This window comes from Scyliorhinus torazame, chromosome 3, assembly GCF_047496885.1.
Source record: "Scyliorhinus torazame isolate Kashiwa2021f chromosome 3, sScyTor2.1, whole genome shotgun sequence".
Taxonomy (NCBI): Eukaryota; Metazoa; Chordata; class Chondrichthyes; order Carcharhiniformes; family Scyliorhinidae; genus Scyliorhinus; species Scyliorhinus torazame.
Genome location: NC_092709.1, coordinates 112,159,562 through 112,181,955, shown reverse-complemented (window position 1 = coordinate 112,181,955; position 22,394 = coordinate 112,159,562). Strand labels below are relative to the sequence as shown.

Sequence of the window (22,394 nt, the reverse complement as noted above, 5' to 3'; positions counted from 1 at the left end):
TATGGCTCCTCGCGCACCTCCGGAGAAGAACAGGTCCCGAAGCCATCAGCCAAGGTGGAAGCGAGACCCCGGAGGTAGACATCCTGGGGAAGAGAAACAATCGGTTGTGAGGGGTCTCATTCGTGGCCATGCAGAGGAGTGACCTAATGGAGTGTAGGGCATCGGGTAGGACCTCCTGCCAGCGGGTGGTTGGAAGATTTCTCGACCGCAGGGCCAGAAGGACAGCCTTCCACACTGTCGCGTTCTCCCTCTCCACCTGCCTGTTTCCCCGCGGGTTATAACTGGTCGTTCTGCTCGAGGCGATGCCTTTGCTGAGCAGATACTGACGCAGTTCATCGCTCATGAACGATGTACCCCGGTCGCTGTGGATATAAGCGGGGAAACCGAACAGGGTGAAGATGCTGTGCAGTGCCTTAATCACCGTGGCTGAGGTCATGTCGGGGCAGGGAATGGCGAATGGGAAACGGGAGAACTCATCGATCACGGTGAGGAAATAGGCATAACAGTTGGTGGACGGGAGGGGCCCCTTGAAGTCCACGCTCAGTCGCTCAAAGGGGCCCGAGGCCTTCACGAGCCGAACCTTGTCTGGCCGGTAGAAGTGCGGTTTGCACTCCGCACAGACTTGGCAGGCCCTGACCATGGCCTTGACCTCCTTGGTTGAGTAAGGTAGGTTGCGGGACTTGATGAAATGGACGAGCCGGGTAACCCCCGGGTGGCAGAGGTCATTGTGGATGGCTTGCAGGCGGTCCTCCTGCGCGTTGGCGCATGTGCCGCGGGACAGGGCATCTGGGGGCACGTTGAGCTCCCCTGGATGATACTTGATATCGTACGAGTAGGTGGAGAGTTCGATCCTCCACCTCAAAATGTTATCCCGTTGCGTGTTATCGAACATATAGGCGACCGACCGTTGGTCGGTGACAAGGGTAAACCTCCTACCGGCTAGGTAGTGTCTCCAGCGCCATACAGCCTCCACAATGGCTTGTGCCTCCTTTTCGACTGCAGAGTGTCGAACCTCGGAGGCGGTGAGGGTTCGGGAGAAGAACGCTACTGGTCTGCCTCCTTAATTGAGGGTAGCAGCCAGGGCGATGTCTGATGCATCGCTCTCTACCTGGAAAGGGATGGTTTCGTCCACCGCGTGCATGGCGGCCTTGATGATGTCGGCCTTGATGCGGTTGAAGGCCAATTGAGCCTCAGCCGAGAGGGGAAAAGTGGTGGTCTTTAGGAGTGGGCGGGCTTTGTCCGCATACTTGGGGACCCACTGGGCGTAATAGGAGAAAAGCCCCAAGCACCGTTTGAGGGCCTTGAGGCTGCGGGGGAGAGGGAGTTCCTTAAGGGGGCGCATGGGGTCGGGACCTAGGACCCCGTCTTCCACGACATAGCCGAGGATGGCCAGCCGGGTGGTGTGGAAAACGCATTTGCCCTCGTTATAGGTCAGGTTAAGGGCTCGGGCGGTCTGGAGGAACCTTTTGAGGTTAGCGTCATGGTCCTGCTGATCATGGCCGCAGATGGTGACATTGTCCAAGTACGGGTATGTAGCCCGCAAACCGTACTGGTCCACCATTTGGTCCATCGCCCTTTGAAAGGCGGAGACCCCATTTGTGACACCAAAGGGGACCCTGAGGAAGTGGAAGAGCCGGCCGGCTGCTTCGAAGGCAGTATAGGGGCGGTCTTTTGGTCGGATGGGGAGCTGGTGGTAGGCAGATTTGAGGTCGACTGTGGAAAAGACTCGGTATTGGGCGATCCGATTTACCATTTCCGCGATGCGAGGAAGGGGGTACGCATCAAGCTGCGTGAATCGGTTTATGGTCTGGCTATAATCCACAACCATCTGTTTCTTCTCCCCGGACCGGACTACCACCACTTGCGCTCTCCAAGGGCTGTTGCTAGCCTCGATGACCCCCTCTCCCAGTAAACGCTGGACCTCTGACTTGATGAAAGCCACATCTTGGGCCCTGTAGCGCCGGCTCCTGGTGGCGACGGGCTTACAGTCAGGAGTGAGGTTAGCGAATAGCGAGGGGGGTGCGACTTTCAGTGTCGCAAGGCAGCACACCGTGAGGGGGGGAAAGGGTCCGCCGAACTTCAGTGTCAGGCTTCGGTGGCTGCACTGAAAATCCAGTCCGAGCAGCAGGGGGGCACAGAGGTGAGGGAGGATATAAAATTTGAAACGGGTGTATTTGGCACCCTGGATCGAGAGATCCACAATACAGTACCCCGTGATTTGTACCGAGTGGGACCCAGATGCGAGGGCTATGGTTTGGGATGCGGGATGGGTGTGTAGGGAGCAGCGCCTTACCGTTTCAGGGTGGATAAAGCTCTCCGTGTTCCCGGAGTCGAAGAGGCATGCAGTGTCGTGCCCGTTGACCTGGACCTGCATCATGAAGTTCTGCAGGTGTTTTGGCCGAGTTTGATCGAGGGTGATCGCACCCAGTCGCGGGAAGTTGGAGTTGTCAGCCGAGTCAGACTCGTAAAATGGCCGCCGCCGGCTGCGCGTGTCGGGTCGAGAAGATGGCCGCCGACAAGATGGCCGCTCCCATGATTCGCACGAGGCTGATGACGCGTCAGAGGAGGGTGTGTCGGGTCGGTGCGCAGCAGCATTGCGAGGCCTGCGGGCCCGAGAGCCTGATTTTCGGGTCGGCTGTTCTTTGTTTTTCTGGCCCCTGGGTCTGGCCAGGCAGACCCTCGCAAAGTGCCCTTTCTTCCCGCAGTCGCTGCAGATCGTCGAGCGGGCCGGGCAGCGTGGGCGTGGGTGCTGGCCCTGCCCGCAAAAGTAGCATGGTGTGCCCCCATGGTGAGCGGGTCACCGCGTGGCGCAGGCCTGTAATACGGTTGAGTCTGAGGAAGTCCGGGAGGGCTGGCAGAGTCCGCGGGTAACGTACCCAAGTTATGTCGGGCCACCTCCAGCGAGGAGACGAGCGTTAGCGTCTCCTGGAGGTCGTCTGCCCCGTTTTCGAGCTGCCGGATGTAGGTCGAGCGGATGCCGGACACGAAAGCGTCCCTGATGTGCAGGTTCATATGGACATCCCCTGTCACATCCTGATGGTCACATTCCCTGGCAAGCGCGGTGAGTTTTTCAACAAACTTGTCGAGCGATTCCCCCGAGCGCTGCCGGCAGGTAGAGAGCAGATGCCGGGCGTACATCTCATTGATAAGTTTGACAAACCGCTTGTGGAGCAACTCGATCGCTTCCTCATAAGTCGTCGCCTTTTCGAGCGTGGTGGAGATTCTGTGACTCACCCGGGCGTGGAGTAGATGCAGCTTGCGTGGCCCCAGGATGGGAGTCACTGCGGAGTCCAGGTAGGTCTCGAAGCACCGCAGCCAGTATTAAAAAATTTCCTTCGCCTCCGGCGTTCGTGCTTCCAGATTGAGCTTCTCTGGTTTTAGGCCTGCGTCCATCCTGAACCTAGTTTAGTCTAATAAATTGAGGTACCCTCAATAATGACGCTTAGAGATTAAACTGTAAAGAAGGCTTTATTAGACTAATAACTATGCTAGAGCTAGAGACGAGAGCTGACTGTTACAGACCATGAGGCAGCCCTTAATGTATGGCTCCCAGATGGGCGGAGCCAGAGGCGGAGTCCCCAGGGTTCCAAGCCCGGTCTTAAAGGGGACATCAGCTTACATGATGATAAGGCAGTAACCGTTCATCACAACAGCAAATACAGTGGACCACCACCACCTGAAAATTCCCATCCAAGCCCCACAGCATCCTGACTCGGAACCATATTGATATTTCTTCACTGTCATGGGATCAAAACCCTGGAACTTCCTTCCCAACAACACTGAACCAGATGAACTGCAGCAGCTCAAGAAGGTGGCTCACCCACACCTTCATATGGGTAATTTGGAATGGGCAATAAATACTGGCCTAGCCTCATCTCATGAAATAATTTTTTTTTAAAATATGTGCTGTTTTAGTTGACCTCAACATGATTAAATGACAGAGACATATTTGGCCTCAATGCCCTTGGACTAGGGAAGGGAGAGTCAGCCAGGGTTTCTACTTCCGATTGCTTCAGAGTAGACTTTTGGAAACAGGAGATGTTGGTGTAATCAGCCATGATGATCTCAATGGTGAAGAGCTGGCTAACATCACTGTTCAGGTTCACACACAAAGAATTTCAGTTAGGTAAAGTGTTGAAGGATGCCTTCATCCATGGAATCTTACCCCAGCAGGAGTTGACACTTCTAGGTGTCAGTTTTCATGTGGAAGCTGCTTTTAAAATTGGTGTTTCAATGCCTGGTAGGACAATTTTTCAACCCAAATACTCAGAGGACTGAATGTCACAGCATGAAGGTTAAAACATATGGGTAGATCAAAACAGAACAAAGCTCTGTAAGTGAGTAAAATTACTCTCACGTTTCTATATTTAACTCAACGATCAGTACATTTGCCTGCACCATGGTTAAAATATCCTGCTTTGTTTTTTATGCAATCTTTCAATGCAGAATTACCCATGTGGTTCTAATTTTAGCAAACTAACATTGTGATGTACTATGCATTGTATTGCTGGTTGGCCTAGTGCCACAGAATGATTTTTTTTTTTTAATGCCCAAATTGCTTGAAAACAGCAACAGTTTCGCAGCACATCAGTTTCTGGTAAACCGAAGAATCCATAATATGGGTTGAAATTACGAAGGATTTGGAGGAACAGGAACTAATCAGGGCCAGCCAGCATGAGTTCCTGTAAGGCAGGACATGCTTGACCAACCTTATAAAACTATTTTGTGCATTAAAGGAGATGCAGTGAATTTGATTTACATGGGTCAGATTTTCATCTTCACTGCCTGGACAGTAATCTTGGCTGAGCCTTTTACAGAATCCATCCAAATTTCATTCCATTGAGACGTTATCACATAAAATGTATAGGGAAAAGTGTGTTTGTAGTAAAGGGAGGTGGCTTCATGGATAGAGAGATAAGAGGACACAAAGCAAAGTTTCTTGAAATAGCAAAGTCTGATGAATAATGTGCCTCAACAGTAAGCGTTGAGTTTTGCCTTATATATTACAAACAAAAAAAATGACCTGGCCTTGAAACTTGTGAAAACAGAATCAAATTTTGCTGGTGATATCGATTTGGGGACCATGACAAATTGTGACAAGGATTGTGAAAGATGGCAGAGGGGCGAGATAATTCATTAGGATGACAAATGCACATCAATATTAAAAAATGTGAAGAAATACTTTTTGAAAGAATAAATAAGGAATGAAAATACACAGGACCACATGGTGGCGCAGTGGTTAGCACTGCTGCCTCGTGGCGGTGAGGTCCCAGGTTCAATCCCGGCTCTGGTCACTGTCCGTGTGGAGTTTGCACCTTCTCCCCGTGTTTGCGTGGGTTTGCCCCCCGCCGACTTAACTGCCAGGTCCCGCCGTGTCGGACCCTTTCTAACCCACGCTGGCGGGACTGGCCAACAGCAGACGGCCGCTCGGCCCATCGGGTCCCGGAGAGTTGCTGGGGGGGGCCGCTGCCAACAGTGCCCGACCGGCGTGGCATGAACACCACCCCTGCCCAAAAAACGGCGCCAGAGAATACAGCAGCCGGCGTCAGGGCAGCGGTTCAGGATTCGCACCACCCCCCAGGGATTCTCTGGCCCAGCGGTGGGTCGGAGAATCCCGCAACAAGCTTTATAAGGCGATAGCAGAATTACGTAAAATCTAAAATGTTTAACAGAATTTTGATCTTTCAATCGGTGATATAAAGTACAAAAACAAAGAGGTAATGGTGAACTTGTACAAAACTTTAGATCAGAGTTGAGGACTATTTGATGTTTTGGCACCCCACTATGACAAGGATATAGAATTGAATCAAGTGCACTCTTGATTCATTAGGATGCCTCTAGGGTTAGAGGTTACAGTTATGAGGAGACATGTGTAGGGCTGAGCATTTTACATTAAAGTTGAGCAAGAGGTGAGCAAACGAGGTCATCAAAATTATGAGGTTATTCGTACGTGAATTATTTATTAGTTCCACTGTTCAGCAAGATGATAGACAACAAGGGCACAAATGAGTACCATAAAGTTGAAGGGAAAGTGTTGAAAACATCTTTACACAGGGGTGGTTAATTTCTGCAATTCTTTGCTAAAAGCTGTTGCTGAATCAGATTCCATAAATTCTGTTGAAAGGGAATTAAATGTTGGAAGAGGGAATATTTAAGAATACATGGGATGGAAACTTAGTGCAGCGAGGAGCCAATCAGAGGCCGACAGCTCTCACATTCAGCAGTGTAGCTGATACTGGAAGTACACCCCCTTCCCGGCATTGTGAAGGACCCAGGCTACAGGTACGGTAATGTGGAAGGAGGAATTTTGCAGGTGGCGGGGTCATGGGGAGAGGATGCAGAGGGGTCAGAAGCAAGGGCAGAGGGGTGGCCCTCAACAGGCCTCCTCTTTCCAAATGTACAGTCCCTTAAGCACTGAGTGCCTTTGACTCAGCAAGGCCTCCTCACCGCTCCCCCACACTGAGGTAACTAGCAGCAAACACTGGTTCACCTGTCATGCACAGGCACATAGCAACACACCCACTTACAGCTGGATTAATCCCTAGGCAATGGGATGATGCCCTTAATTGGCCACTTAAAGGCCTCAGTTGGCATTGTTCGAACATGGGCTGTCCCATCCAGAACTTAATTCTTATGGAGGTGGTAAAATGGTGGGATTCCGGTACACCACCATCCCGCCTAAGTAAATGTCCTTCCCATCCCCAAGCTCACCACCAACGAGACGATAAGATTCCACCAATGGTGTGAGCAGTAAAGTGGGATTAGATTAGGTGGCCCATGAGGGGAAAAAGAGTCTTGAAATGGCCTGTTTGTGCTCTAAAATTCCATAATCTAGATCTTCCAGAAATATGCAGAAGAGGAAAACCTGTGTATACTGTGCACAGTAAACAAAACTAATAGAAACATGCAATTTTCATAGCCTTCTGCTTGTCACATAATTAGTAACATATATTTAATTCTGAAAAATCATATGGTATCGGTATTCCCTTCCCTCCAACCCACCACCATCCCCGTGCCCAGCTAGTCCAATTGGTTATAATAATATCCTTTCAGCTCTGACAGAAAGATGGATTTCAAGCGTTCTGACTCTAATTTTGTAAAAGAACTTTAATAAAATAAGTTTAATGTTCTCAGCCGTGTGTCCAATATCAGAAGAAAAGTTAGTTGAAACAAAAGTTTATTCCACAAGTTTAAATAAGTCAAGAGTTTTATGTAGTCCCTAGTCATAGTTAGGGTTCTAATAAATGTTGTATTTAACTTGTAAGTGAGCTTAAAATGTTAAAGAACAAAGAAACTGAATTTTGACAGTTTTCTATGAAGATGTTCAATATTTGTAGCTCTTTGAATCTAGAATAGAAAATTAGAAACTTAAGTTGCATTTAAGAGATGATTATGCAAACCAAGGATCACAACATATTAGTGTATATTAGGAAATTGTGGGTCTGCAGCCTGTAATTTTGCATCCATCAAAAGGATTGGACAATTCCAAGGGATTAAGAGTCAACAAATCCCCAAGACCTGACGGCCTACATGCTAATATTCTAAAAGAGGCAGCTGTTAAGGTAGTGGATGCACTGATTATGACTTTCCAAAATCCCTAAGATTCTAGAAGGGTCCCAGAGGATTGGAAATTAGCAAATGTAAGACAACTATTCAAGAAAGCAGTGAGAAAGAAGACAGGGAACTACAGGTCAGTTAGCCTGACATCAGTCATTGGGAAAATCTATTATTAAGGAAGTCTTAATAATGTGCTTAGATGCAGGATAGGTGGATTGGCCACGCTAAATTGCCCCTTAATTGGAAAAAAAAGAATTGGGTATTCCAAATTTTTTTTTAGAAATACATAATGTACTTAGATAATCGTAGTGTAATGATACAGAGTCAACATGGTTTTATAAAAGGGAAACTGTGTTTGATAAATTTATTCGAGTTTTTTGGATGTAGCTAGTAGAGTAAATAAAGAGGAGCCACAAGATGTAGTATATTTAGGATTCCAAAAGGCATTCAATAAGCTGCTGCAGAAAGGGGAGGCAGCGGCATAGTGGTATTGTCTGGAATTAAAATATCTGGAATTAAAAGTCTAATGATGACCATGAAACCATTGTCGATTGTCGTAAAAACCTATCTGGTTCACTTATGCCCTTTAGGGAAGGAAATCTGCCATCCTTACCTGGTCTGGCTTAAATGTGACTCCAGACCCACAGCAATGTGGTTGACTTTTAAATGTCCTCTTAATGGCCTAGCAAGCCCCTCAGTTGTATTCAACCACTACGAAAACACGACAACGGATTAAAACTGGCCGGACCACCCAGCATCGAACCAGGCACCAAAAACAACAGCCCTGCCAACCCTACAAAGTCCTCCTTATTAATATCTGAGGGCTTGTGCCAAAGTTGAGAAAGCTGTCTCACAGACTACATAGAACATAGAAAATACAGCACAGAACAGGCCCTTCGGCCCACGATGTTGTGCCGAACCTTTGTCCTAGATTAATCATAGATTATCATTGAATTTACAGTGCAGAAGGAGGCCATTCGGCCCTTTGAGTCTGCACCGGCTCTTGGAAAGAGCACCCTACCCAAACTCAACACCTCCACCCAACACCAAGGGCAATTTGGACATTAAGGGCAATTTACCATTGGCCAATTCACCTAACCCGCACATCTTTGGACTGTGGGAGGAAACCGGAGCACCCGGAGGAAACCCACGCAGACACGGGGAGGACGTGCAGACTCCGCACAGACAGTGACCCAAGCCGGAATCGAACCTGGGACCCTGGAGCTGTGAAGCAATTGTGCTATCCACAATGCTACCGTGCTGCCCTTAAGAACAAATAAATCTACACTATATCATTTTACCGTAATCCATGTACCTATCCAATAGCTGCTTGAAGGTCCCTAATGTTTCCGACTCAACTACTTCCACAGGCAGTGCATTCCATGCCCCCACTACTCTCTGAGTAAAGAACCTACCTCTGATATCCCTCCTATATCTTCCACCTTTCACCTTAAATTTATGTCCCCTTGTAATGGTTTGTTCCACCCGGGGAAAAAGTCTCTGACTGTCTACTCTATCTATTCCCCTGATCATCTTATAAACCTCTATCAAGTCGCCCTCATCCTTCTCCGTTCTAATGAGAAAAGGCCTAGCACCCTCAACCTTTCCTCGTAAGACCTACTCTCCATTCCACGCAACATCCTGGTAAATCTTCTTTGCACCTTTTCCAAAGCTTCCACATCCTTCCTAAAATGAGGCGACCAAAACTGTACACAATACTGCAAATGTGGCCTTACCAAAGTTTTGTACAGCTGCATCATCACCTCACGGCTCTTAAATTCAATCCCCCTGTTAATGAACGCGAGCACACCATAGGCCTTCTTCACAGCTCTATCCACTTGAGTGGCAACTTTCAAAGATGTATGAACATAGACCCCAAGATCTCTCTGCTCCTCCACATTGCCAAGAACTCTACCGTTAACCCTATATTCCACATTCATATTTGTCCTTCCAAAATGGACAACCTCACACTTTTCAGGGTTAAACTCCATCTGCCACTTCTCAGCCCAGCTCTGCATTCTATCTATGTCTCTTTGCAGCCGACAACAGCCCTCCTTACTATCCACAACTCCACCAATCTTCGTATCGTCTGCAAATTTACTGACCCACCCTTCAACTCCCTCATCCAAGTCATTAATGAAAATCACAAACAGCAGAGGACCCAGAACTGATCCCTGCGGTACGCCACTGGTAACTGGGATCCAGGCTGAATATTTGCCATCCACCACCACTCTCTGACTTCTATCGGTTAGCCAGTTCGTTATCCAACTGGCCAAATTTCCCACTATCCCATGCCTCCTTACTTTCTGCATAAGCCTACCATGGGGAACTTTATCAAATGCCTTACTAAAATCCATGTAAACTACATCCACTGCTTTACCTTCATCCACATGCTTGGTCACCTCCTCAAAGAATTCAATAAGATTTGTAAGGCAAGACCTACCCCTCACAAATCCGTGCTGACTATCCCTAATCAAGCAGTGGCTTTCCAGATGCTCAGAAATCCTATCCTTCAGTACCCTTTCCATTACTTTGCCGACCACCGAAGTAAGACTAACTGGCCTGTAATTCCCAGGGTTATCCCTAGTCCCTTTTTTGAACAGGGGCACGACATTCGCCACTCTCCAATCTCCTGGTACCACCCCTGTTGACAGTGAGGACGAAAAGATCATTGCCAACGGCTCTGCAATTTCATCTCTTGCTTCCCATAGAATCCTTGGATATATCCCGTCAGGCCCGGGGGACTTGTCTATCCTCAAGTTTTTCAAAATGCCCAACACATCTTCCTTCCTAACAAGTATTTCCTCGAGCTTACCAATCTGTTTCACACTGTCCTCTCCAACAATATCGCCCCTCTCATTTGTAAATACAGAAGAAAAGTACTCGTTCAAGACCTCTCCTATCTCTTCAGACTCAATACACAGTCTCCCGCTACTGTCCTTGATCGGACCTACCCTCGCTCTAGTCATTCTCATATTCCTCACATATGTGTAAAAGGCCTTGGGGTTTTCCTTGATCCTACCCGCCAAAGATTGTTCATGCCCTCTCTTAGCTCTCCTAATCCCTTTCTTCAGTTCCCTCCTGGCTATCTTGTATCCCTCCAATGCCCTGTCTGAACCTTGTTTCCTCAGCCTTACATAAGTCACGTTTTTCCTCTTAACAAGACATTCAACCTCTCTTGTCAACCATGGTTCCCTCACTCGACCATCTCTTCCCTGCCTGACAGGGACATACATATCAAGGACACGTAGCACCTGTTCCTTGAACAAGTTCCACATTTCACTTGTGTCCTTCCCTGCCAGCCTATGTTCCCAACTTATGCACTTCAATTCTTGTCTGACAACATCGTATTTACCCTTCCCCCAATTGTAAACCTTGCCCTGTTGCACGTACCTATCCCTCTCCATTACTAAAGTGAAAGTCACAGAATTGTGGTCACTATCTCCAAAATGCTCCCCCACTAACAAATCTATCACTTGCCCTGGTTCATTACCCAGTACTAAATCCAATATTGCCCCTCCTCTGGTCGGACAATCTACATACTGTGTTAGAAAAGCTTCCTGGACACACTGCACAAACACCACCCCATCCAAACTATTTGATCTAAAGAGTTTCCACTCAATATTTGGGAAGTTAAAGTCGCCCATGACTACTACCCTATGACTTCTGCACCTTTCCAAAATCTGTTTCCCAATCTGTTCCTCCACATCTCTGCTACTATTGGGGGGCCTATAGAAAACTCCTAACAAGGTGACTGCTCCTTTCCTATTTCTGACTTCAACCCATACTACCTCAATAGGGTGATACTCCTCGAACTGCCTTTCTGCAGCTGTTATACTATCTCTAATTAACAATGCCACCCCCCCCCCCCCCTCTTTTACCACCCTCCCTAATCTTATTGAAACATCTATAACCAGGGACCTCCAACAACCATTTCTGCCCCTCTTCTATCCAAGTTTCCGTAATGGCCACCACATCGTAGTCCCAAGTACCAATCCATGCCTTAAGTTCACCCACCTTATTCCTGATGCTTCTTGCGTTGAAATATACACACTTCAACCCATCTCCGTGCCTGCAAGTACTCTCCTTTGTCAGTGTTCCCTTCCCCACTGCCTCATTACACGCTTTGGTGTCCTGAATATCGGCTACCTTAGTTGCTGGACTACAAATCCGGTTCCCATTCCCCTGCCAAATTAGTTTAAACCCTCCCGAAGAGTACTAGAAAACCTCCCTCCCAGGATATTGGTGCCCCTCTGGTTCAGATGCAACCCGTCCTGCTTGTACAGGTCCCACCTTCCCCAGAATGCGCTCCAATTATCCAAATACCTGAAGCCCTCCCTCCTACACCATTCCTGCAGCCACGTGTTCAACTGCACTCTCTCCCTATTCCTAGCCTCGCTATCATGTGGCACCGGCAACAAACCAGAGATGACAACTCTGTCTGTCCTGGCTTTTAACTTCCAGCCTAACTCCCTAAACTTGTTTATTCCCTCCACACCCCTTTTCCTACCTATGTCGTTGGTACCAATGTGCACCACGACTTCTGGCTGCTCCCCCTCCCCCTTAAGGATCCTGAAGACACGATCCGAGACAGCCCTGTCCCTGGCACCCGGGAGGCAACATACCTTCCGGGAGTCTCGCTCGCGACCACAGAATCTCCTATCTATTCCCCTAACCATTGAATCTCCTACAACTATTGCTTTTCTATTCTCCCCCCTTCCCTTCTGAGCCCCAGAGCCAGACTCAGTGCCAGAGTCCTGGCTGCTAGGGCCTTCCCCCGGTAGGTCATCCCCCCCAACAGCATCCAAAACGGTATACTTGTTTTGAAGGGGAACGGCCACGAGGGATCCCTGCACTTTCTGCCTGTTTGTTTTTTTCCTCCTGACTGTAACCCAGCTATTCTTGTCCTGTACCTTGGGTGTGGTTACCTCCTTGTAACTCTTCTCAATCAGCCCCTCTGCCTCCCGGATGATCCTAAGTTCATCCAGCTTCAGCTCCAGTTCCCTAACACGGTCTTTGAGGAGCTGAAGTTGGGTGCACTTCCCGCAGGTATAGTCAGTGGGGACACCGGTGGTATCCCTCACCACCCACATCCTACAGGAGGAGCATGTAACTGGCCTAGCCTCCATCCCCTCTTACCTGACAGAATATAGCTGCCCTGTGGACTAACTCGATCTCCGCCCTCCGACCCTGCTCCTAGTCAGCTACACTTTCTGCAAACTCCTGGCTCTCTTTGCACTCTTTGCGGAAATGTCGGAAACAAAATGAAAGGAGCACCTTACTCCCTCCTCACCTAACTCCCTCGGTCACCAAACTCTCACTATCGCACTCAAATGCACCAAATTCAGCACTCCCTCGGTCACCAAACTCTCACTATCGCACTCAAATGCACCAAATTCAGCACTCCCTCGGTCACCAAACTCTCACTATCGCACTCAAATGCACCAAATTCAGCACTCCCTCGGTCACCAAACTCTCACTATCGCACTCAAATGCACCAAATTCAGCACTCAGTGCAAACAAAGTCTGCACTGTAGGGGATCACTTTTATACTGTGAATCTAGCCTCTGAAAACTGGCCTAATCCAATTAACTAATTAACAAGCTCCAGCTGCAAGTGCCTACAAGTAGAAGCCTGTTTAAAGCTCATTGAAAATTCACCTTCTTCTAAACCAAACAGCAACTTTTAAGTTAATTAACTAAATAAAAGAAAGACTAAACTTTAGATAAAAATGAAGCCTTATACTCCCTCGGTCACCAAACTCTCACTATCGCACTCAAATGCACCAAATTCAGCACTCAGTGCAAATACACTGACTAGTTAAGCAACATCCTGACAGACATAGTCATACTTACAGAATCATGCCTTACAGACAATGTCCCAAACACCACTATCACCATTTCGCAAATATCCCCATCCGGGGACAGGACATACCCAGCAGAGCTGATGGCACAGTGGTATACAGTCGGACGGGAGTTACCCTGGGAGTCCTCAACATTGACTCATGATGTCTCATGGCGTCAGGTTAAGCATGGACAAGGAAACCGCCTGCTGATTACCATGTACTGGCTACCATCAGCTGATGAATCAGTACTCCTCCATGTTGAACACCACTTGGAGGAAGAAGTGAGGGTGTCAAGCACACAGGATTGGGTAGCAAGGGCACAGTATATGCTCTGGGTGAGGGACTTCAATGCCCATCACCAAGAGTGGTTCAGTAGTACCACCACAGACAGGCCAGGTCCTAAAGGACATAGCTGCAAGACTGGGACTGCAGCAGGTGGTGAGGGAACCAACAAGACGGAAAAACATACTTGATCCTCACCAATCTGCTCGCTACAGATGCATCTGTTCATGACAGATAGTAGAAGTGACTACCGCACAGACCTTGGGGGACAAAGACCAGACTTCACATTGAGGAAACCCTCCATCGTGTTGTGTGGCACTACCACCGTGATAAATGGGATAGAGTTCAAACAGATCTAGCAACCTAAGATTATGCATCCATGAGGCGCTGTGGGCCATCAGCAGCAGCAGAATTGTACTCAGGCACAATCTGCAACCTCATGGCCCATCATATCCCCCACTCTACCATTACCACCAAGCGAGGGGATGAACCCTGGTTCAAAGAAGAGTGCAGGAGAGCATGCCAGGAGAAAATGGTTTTTCACCATCAGAGTTATTGGTGGGAAGGAGATTGAGAACACACCTGCATATTGGTCATCCACAGGCTTCATCCACTCTTGTTTTTCAAGACATTTCTCCTCTGAGGAATGGGAAGGTTATGGCCTAGGAAGGTTGTCCTAACCTGCCTTCCAAACATGATTTCCACTGGTAACAATAAACCCATGTCTTAAGATGTTGCTTTTAAATGTAACATGGTGACATGGAGATCTTGTACAAACTATTCACTTGGCAAGGCAGTTGGAACTGAGATAGTGTGGCAAGGCCTAATTTAGCACAGATGTCCCTAAAAGGTCTGCCTGTGTACTGTGGCCCATTGTCTGAGATGATCTCTACAGATGTACCAATCAGGCTGAAAAATGAACTCATGGACAAACTTGAGGTATCCTTCAATTGTCTGATGATTGGAAACTTGGAAAGGTAGTCATAGACTCGGCGAACGTCATCGGTATGGATAGTGAATAAATCTCTTGCAATTTTAGACTAATGTGCCTGGAACTTCGTGAGGGTGCAGAGGATCTTTGTATTGATGTGGTTGGCATCTCTGGCATGCTTCTCACATCCTCTCTGCTTTCTCGATATCGTAGTTGATCGCTGGCCAATTCATAGTTTCGCCTGGTGGGCATCTTGTTCACTCTAAACCCATATGCCCCCGGTGTCACTGTGGCGAAGAGCTTTGGGTACAAGCACCTGTTTTCCCTTGAAAATCACAACACTTAAAATACCTAATTTATCTCTGTGCAGCATAGAACAAACACGGGTGTCTGACACTTCTTGTACCATATCAGGCTGACTCTCCATAATGCTTTCAGTCATGGGCCATTTGCTTTTTCTTCTGAAGTTGATTGCACTTGCATTGATGAAAATTCATCGGATCAACCTTGAGCACATCTTCCAGGTCAATATCTAAGCCTTATGGGTTGTTTTGTTTTGGTAATTTGAACAGTGGGCGAAATTCTCCCCCAATGAAGTAAGCAGTTTGTAACGGTTTTAACAGATTTTAAGGCCTTCCACGTATTTTTATCAGAAATCATTGCAGTCTGGGTGACGAGCTTGCGAGCAGCATACGCCATTTCCCATGGTTTGTGGTCAGTTTTCACAATGAATTGTTTACCAATAGGTACATGTGGAACCTTGTGACACTGAATAGCAGAGTGGGTGTCTCATGCTCTATGTTCAAATAATTGGATTGTGCTTGTGTAGACTTTCGAAACCAAATGTCATCTTGCATAATGCACGATCCTATCTCTTTTTAGATGCGTTGTCGTCTAAGATCATCTCCTTTCTTGGGCCGTAGCATTGTAGAACATGTGTCTCTTGACAATGCCTGATTAAGTGACTCAAACACACACTTATGGTCCTCCTGCCATAACATCCTTCCTTAGCAGCTCTCTAAGTGATGATGCACTGTCGGCAAATTTGGATTGGATTTATTTATTGTCACGTGTACCTCGGTACAATGAAAAGTATTGTTCTACGTACAGTTCAGACAGATCATTCCGTACATGAAAAGAAAATACATCGGGCAAACAGAAAATACACAATGTAAATACATAGACCCAGGCACCGGGTGAAGCATGCAGGAGTGTAGTACCACTCAGTAGAGAAGATGTGTGAAGAGATCAGAACAGTCCATAAGAGGGTCATTCAGGTAACAGTGGGTAAGAAGCTGTTTTCAAATCTGTTAGTGCGTGCTCTCAGACTTTTATATCTCCTGCCTGATGGAAGAATTTGGGTACGTTTGGTGCAAGAAAGTTGAAAAATCCGAGGCATCGCTGCAAGCCCTCCTTATCTTGGGAGGAGGCATGCTTCGTACATCTTCAAGTTTGCCGAAAAAGTTAGTCTGACTTGCGTTTTCCTGCTGTTGAAGATGAGTCCTTCGTGATGAGTTGCTGCCACCAGTGAGTGAGATTTTGGTCATGCTCTTCTTTGGTTTTGCCTATCACTGCAATATCATCGGCGATGCATACACATCCAGGAATATTTTCTGTAATTTTCTCTATATTTCATGCTGGAACAGATCCTGACTGATGGATACCAAAGGGTCATCTCTGGGAGCAGCATCTTCTAAATGGCATGCTAAGAGTGGTGGTTTCTTGAGATCCCTCTGCCAAATGAACCAACAAATGTCAGTGTTTGGCATCCAACTTGGAAAAAACCCTTGGGCTGGATTATCCATTATTGGGACTGTGTCCCCACGCCAGCGTCAGTACTGTGGACTTCCACGCCAGAAAAACTGGTGTGAAAGGGCCACATATTCCTACCCACAGGGGGCAGGCAGGGACCCGGCGTAGATCTAGCAGCTTTTACGGGCCCCTGCACTTCCGGGTCGGAGGCCGCACATGCGCACAGCAGCGTCCCCCAGTGGCCGCACTGTGCTCCATGGCGGACTCGGACCGCGGAGCTGGACCCTGAAAATAAACCCCCCGATCGGCCGCGCGGCCTACCCTGACCACTCGCACAAACATTGCCCGGCCGTGTATAAGGCTCCCCTGTCCTCCGATCGGTCCACCTCCGACCAGGGTGGCTGTGGACTGAGTCCGCAGCCACCACGCTAGTTTCCAGACCGGCTGGACTACATTAGAGCCACGCCTCCAGGCCTTCGGCCAGTCGGGGGCGGAGCGAGCCTCCAGCAATGGCCCCAGGTAGGTGCTGGGCGGCGCGGCATACTCTCCGAGTATGCCACTTTTCGGGGCCTGCAGAATCGGGGAACGGACGCCGGTCCCGATTCTGTGTGGGGAAATGGATTCTCCGCCCCCGCGGCAGCCATGATTTTGGCGTTGGGGTGCGGAGAATCAAGCCCCTTGAATTTGAGATTCAATTCCTCAAATCTTGTGTGGGCATCTCATTTGAGCAAGATGGTCTTAGGACCAGGTATAGAGCCATCTTTGGGCCATCTTTTTTTCAGTACGCATGTGATGGAATTGCACCATTCGGTATGCTGATGTACATGATAGTAATGCCATTACACTTCAGGTTTTCCAACTCGCAGGTTGTCCAACTCACTCTTTAGCTTTTCCTGTATGTGCACACTGCACATCCTAGGAGAGTTGATCAATGGAATTGCATCTTGTACAGCATTACTTTTGACATTCCGCATGGTGTCAAATATGTCTGGTCACATCTGTTGTAGGTTATGGATTGACTTACTGTGTGATTGGTATCTTGATGATCTCTTGTATGGATACAATATTCTTCCGTGCCGGCTACTCTGATAATACTGGTCCGCTGCTTGTGTTCACCAGATACAATACTTGTGGTTTCTATGCAGACTTGCAGTAGCTGCATTTCATGTCAATGTAACTATGCAATGGATGGGTGACTCATTGTACCCAGCTAGTTTGCCTGTCATAGGTTGTATCATTGACTTCCAACGATCCAGATAAATATCTTTCAGGATTCTGACTGGTAAGATATTCCCGTGTTGGCTTTGGATATGAGCATTTGTTTGCATTTTTCTTCCGCCATATGCGCCGTAGCAGGTGGAAAAGTGGAGTTGAAGGAAAAGATCAGCCATGATCGTATTGAATGGCATAACAGGCTCAATGGGAAATATGGTCTGCTCCAACTCCTAGTTTTCTTGTTCTTATGTTTTATATCCAAGCCATTAATAAAAACAGTTGAAGTCCCAGACAAAGCCCTGGGGAACACCACCAGTCACTTTCCACCATCAGAGTGTGTACCTTTCATCTGTCCAATTATCTGTCCTCTGCCAACTAGCCAATTTCCAACCCAAATCAAAAGACTACTTTTATTTCTGTGCACACTCATTTTTTCCAATAATCTGGTGTGGAAACTTACACTGTCTTTGTGGAACCCATATAGTACCCATCCACAAAGAATTCCTTCTTAGCAACCTCCTGGAAAACATTCAGATTGGCTAATCAGACATGATTTAGTCTTAACAAAGCCACGCTGGCTCTTTCCAACTCATATTTGTTCAAGAGCTCTTTACTATCACTAATGATAGATTTCAGTAGCATCCCTGACACATGGCTGATGTTAACTAACAGGCCTGCTTTCCCTCACATACACTTCTTAAATAAAGGAGAGATATTAGCAAATTTCCAAACAACAGCACAATTCCTGATTCAAGAAAACTTTGAGAGATTCTGACCAACACTTCGCTAACTTACTCACCCATTTTAATACCCTGGACTGGAAGCAACGGGTCCTGGAGATTTTAAGTCTCATTATTTATTGTATGTCTCATTATTTTCTCCATTATGATTTGTTTTTAATATTGATTCCAAGAGGTTACTCCCCTTTTGTAGTGTTGTTAAATGATTAGTTTTATTATTAAACTCTGAAATGTCTATTTAAATTGTGGTTGAATTGAATGTTAGCAGTTTTTAAAAAACTACAATCAGAATTTATCTCATAAATAATTCAATTGTTTGGTTCATCATCAATAACTTGGATTTTTACGATATTTTATTTGGTCGATTATTCAGATTTGCTTTTTCATTACTTTTCTTGGTAGCAGTTTGCCAGCAACCCCGAAAGGATGGGAACTGCAACGCCCCTACAGGCCGGTGGTTCTTTAACGTGGATACCAGGCAGTGTGAACAGTTTCTCTATAGCGGTTGCCAGGGTAACAAAAACAGATTCAACTCCCAAGAAGAATGCGTAAAAGCCTGCTTACCGAGAAACCATCGAGACACAGGACTGATACAAGGGATGGATAAATAAACTCTTGGCCAGCCATCTTTTAGTTTCTTCCACACTGAGAAAAAGAACAAATGCATTTCAAGATGATTTTTACTTTTTTGATGTATATTTTACATGGGACTAAAAGATTTTAAAGCTCAAAAATGGGAAAACAGGTTACTTCAGGTTTTTATTGTCTAACCTTAAATTTATTTTAAAATGATGTGTAATATCGGAAATGAGATTTTAGAAACCGTGATATCTAAGAAAAGTGGTCAGAAAAGTGCGTAAGCTCATTACTGGTCTGTCATTCATCGGATTCTAATTGGTGTACGTAGATTAAAAAAAGACATTTAAATGTATAATTTCTTTTAAAATCTAATATATTGTTTATGTAAATGCATGCTTAATGCCCTCAAGAATACAGTATTATACTGTGACCATTGAGCTGATAAATTGTATTTTTAAACATAACCTGTTACATACTGTATTGCATCTGTTATTATGCTATATGTAAACAACAAATATGCTAAAGTATATTTTTTAATACAGTAGCTTCAAAAACACTTGACCACTGACAGTTCTCTGGAACTGCTATGGCTCACCTTGTGGGCCCTTATCTAGATGTTCATCAAGCTGTAATCCAGTGGTGAAAGGGGAGTTATTGATGTCAATTTGACAAAGGAACCATCGGTGCCTAGTACTGTATGTTTGTCAAGGCCAACAGTGAACAGGTTATTATTATTATAAGTGTGTTTTTTGATGCATAGGGATGAGCTCTCAGACTGCTGCTGGAAAGACATGATTTTAATTTGGTTGTTTTGTTCTCCCTGCCCTCATCGATTTCACTTCTCAGCAAACCCTCAGCACTTTTCGATTAAAAGAAAAATATCCTGCTACGATCCATCTTATTCTCCTTGTATCAATTTAACCATGCAATACTCCACGCCGGATTTGTATTAATGTAGAGTTCTGTCCCCCATACCTTTGGAATTTGCCATGTATGTTCAGCACTTAAATGCAACAATTTAACTGTGAACTTGAGTACAGAACATGAGAAGAAACAAGTTAATATGTGGTTAGGTGAGGCATTTGCTGGAAATAGTTATGCAAAGAATTATTAAATGTTTTGTGTCAAAGTTGTTTCTATATATCATCAATCTTAATAACCATTACATTACACTTTTTCAGTAGTCTCTTATCCGTTATGAGCTTCCAGATCAAGGACAACTGGGGCGGGATTCTCCGAACCGCCGCCGGGTCGGAGAATCGCCGGGGGGGGCAGTGAGAATCCCGCCCCTGCCGGCTGCCGAATTCTCCGGCGCCGGGGTTTTGGCGGGGGCGAGAATCCCGCCGGTCGGGGGCCGTTGGCAGCGGCCACCCCCCCCGGCGATTCTCCAGCCCGCGATGGGCCGAGTGGCCGCACGTTTTCGGCGGGTCCTACCGGCGTAAATCACACAACAGGTTCTTACCGACGGGACCTGGCTCCACGGGCGGCCTGCAGAGTCCTCGGGGGGGGGGGGATCTGGCCCTGGGAAGTGCCCCCACAGTGGCCTGGCCCATCAATCCGCGGGCGGGCCTGTGCCGTGGGGGCACTGTTTCCCTCCGCAACGGCCGCTGTCAACCTCCGCCATGGCCAGTGCGGAGAAGCGCCCCCCTGCGCATGCGCTGGGATGACGCCAGCACACGCTGGTGCTTCCACGCATGCGCCAACTCGCGCCGGCCGGTGGAATCTCTTCAGTGCCGGTTGGCATGGCGCCAAGCCCTTCCGCACCGGCTGGCACGGCATCAAACACTGCGCCGGCCTAGCCCCTGAAGGTGCGGAGGATTCACGCCACTCTTCAGCGCCGGAGTGGCCCGCCCCGCCGGTTCGCAGAGAATCTCGCCCCTGATTTGGGAGCAGAATTAATGGGACGCAGTACTGCACTAATACATACTTTAAATAATTGGGAGTTTGGATGTGAAAAGAATTAGTTCTGATGAGAGCTACAATAATTCAGCATAGAAGGCTTCTACAACTTTCAATGTTCCCACAGGATAGTTTTCTGTTACTCCTATATAGAAACAGAGGCCGGATTTTCCGGAAAGATTTGTAAGTGTAACGAGCAGGAATTGGCGCAAACTTCCCGGCACTTAACCTAGCGAGGCCGGTAACGCTATTCAACATTAATTGGTCCACTTAACGAGGCCTCACGGGCTTCTCGCCGCAAATGAAGTCTCGCCAGCTCGACAGCCCCCCCCCCCCCGTTAACAAGGTCGAGCAGCACTTGCTCAGTCAACCCCAGTCTGCTCACAACAATGGCGCCGAGGAGTGCAGCCACAGGACTCGGGGACTCTGATCTTGGGAGGCTGCTAGATGCCGTGGAGGCCAGGAGACATGTCCTGTTCCCCCGAGGGTTCAGGCGGGTCAGCCATAGGGCAGCTTGTGCAGCTGTGAGCGCCGGGAGTGTGACCAGGAGGACTGGCCTCCAGTGCAGAAAGAATGTCAATGCCCTACATCGGGCAGCAGGAGGGATTGGACACCAATGCCTCACCCAAGGCCTGTCTGCCCTCACGGCAGCATCCACCCCCCAACTTTCCATGCGATCCCCAAACATCCCTTCACAACCCCCCTCCCAGCACTGTGAACCACGTGTGTGGCTAACGATGCCCTCTCTGTGTCTTCTCAGGAAAAGCTCTCCGATAATCGCCGGGAGGGCCCAAATTGGCAGAAGGGTGCCAGGCGTAAGAATCCTCACCTCTTTCGAGGAGCATGCCCTGGAGGTGGCTGAGGACAGGGCCATCACCCAGGCGGACGCTACAGAGGTGAGGAACCACTAGGCTCCACCCGTGGGACCTGTCAAACCTGACTTGTTATTGTCTTACTGATAGACTGACCCATCCCTCCCACTGACCACATGCCCATTCTCCCGCAGGTCCTCAATCCAATGCTGCTGACCCATCCCGGGCAGCACCCTCTCCAACCTCCCAGGAAACCATCTTGGAGGAGAACTCCGAGGATGCCACCCTACTAGCCCGTCAAGCTGTCATCCCCACCCTCCACCAGCGCGATACGCACAGCTCGGGCATGGTAGCACAGTGGTTAGCATTGTTGCTTCACAGCGCCAGGGACCCAGATTCAATTCCCGGCTTGGGACACTCGCTGTGTGGAGTTTGCACGTTCTCCCTGTGTATGCGTAGGTTTCCTCCGGGTGCTCCGGTTTCCTCCTAGAAAGACGTGCTGTTAGGTGATTTGGACATTCTGAATTCTCCCTCTGTGAATTCTAACAGGCGGCGGAATGTGGCGACTAGGGGCTTTACAGTAACTTCATTGCAGTGTTAATATAAGCCGTATTGTGACACCAATAAAGGTTATTATTATTAGAAACATTGGTGGTCAGGCTTCGGGGGCACAATCTGGTGAGCACCACACTGCTACTTATGTACATCAGGTTGAGGTAGGAACCCCCAGGCGTGACAGCAGTCGGGGGGCTGTTGGATCCCAGGACTCAGTTGGTTCCCTG

The 22,394-nt window shown here is 47.8% G+C and overlaps 1 protein-coding gene across 3 annotated transcripts in view; it reads left to right on the top strand.

Annotated features, from left to right (window-relative positions):
• hhip (hedgehog interacting protein) overlaps positions 1 to 20,030 on the top strand; it is a 435,190-nt gene extending 415,160 nt beyond the window's left edge. For 2 of the 3 annotated variants that reach the window (XM_072496136.1, XM_072496134.1), the window contains exon 14: positions 18,725 to 20,030. In XM_072496136.1, the coding sequence (XP_072352237.1) occupies positions 18,725 to 18,933 (209 nt within the window). In that variant the 3' untranslated portion in view covers positions 18,934 to 20,030. The remainder of the gene's footprint in view (positions 1 to 18,724) is intronic. The other variant, XM_072496135.1, reaches the window with a different exon arrangement.
• Positions 20,031 to 22,394: the final 2,364 nt, after the last annotated feature.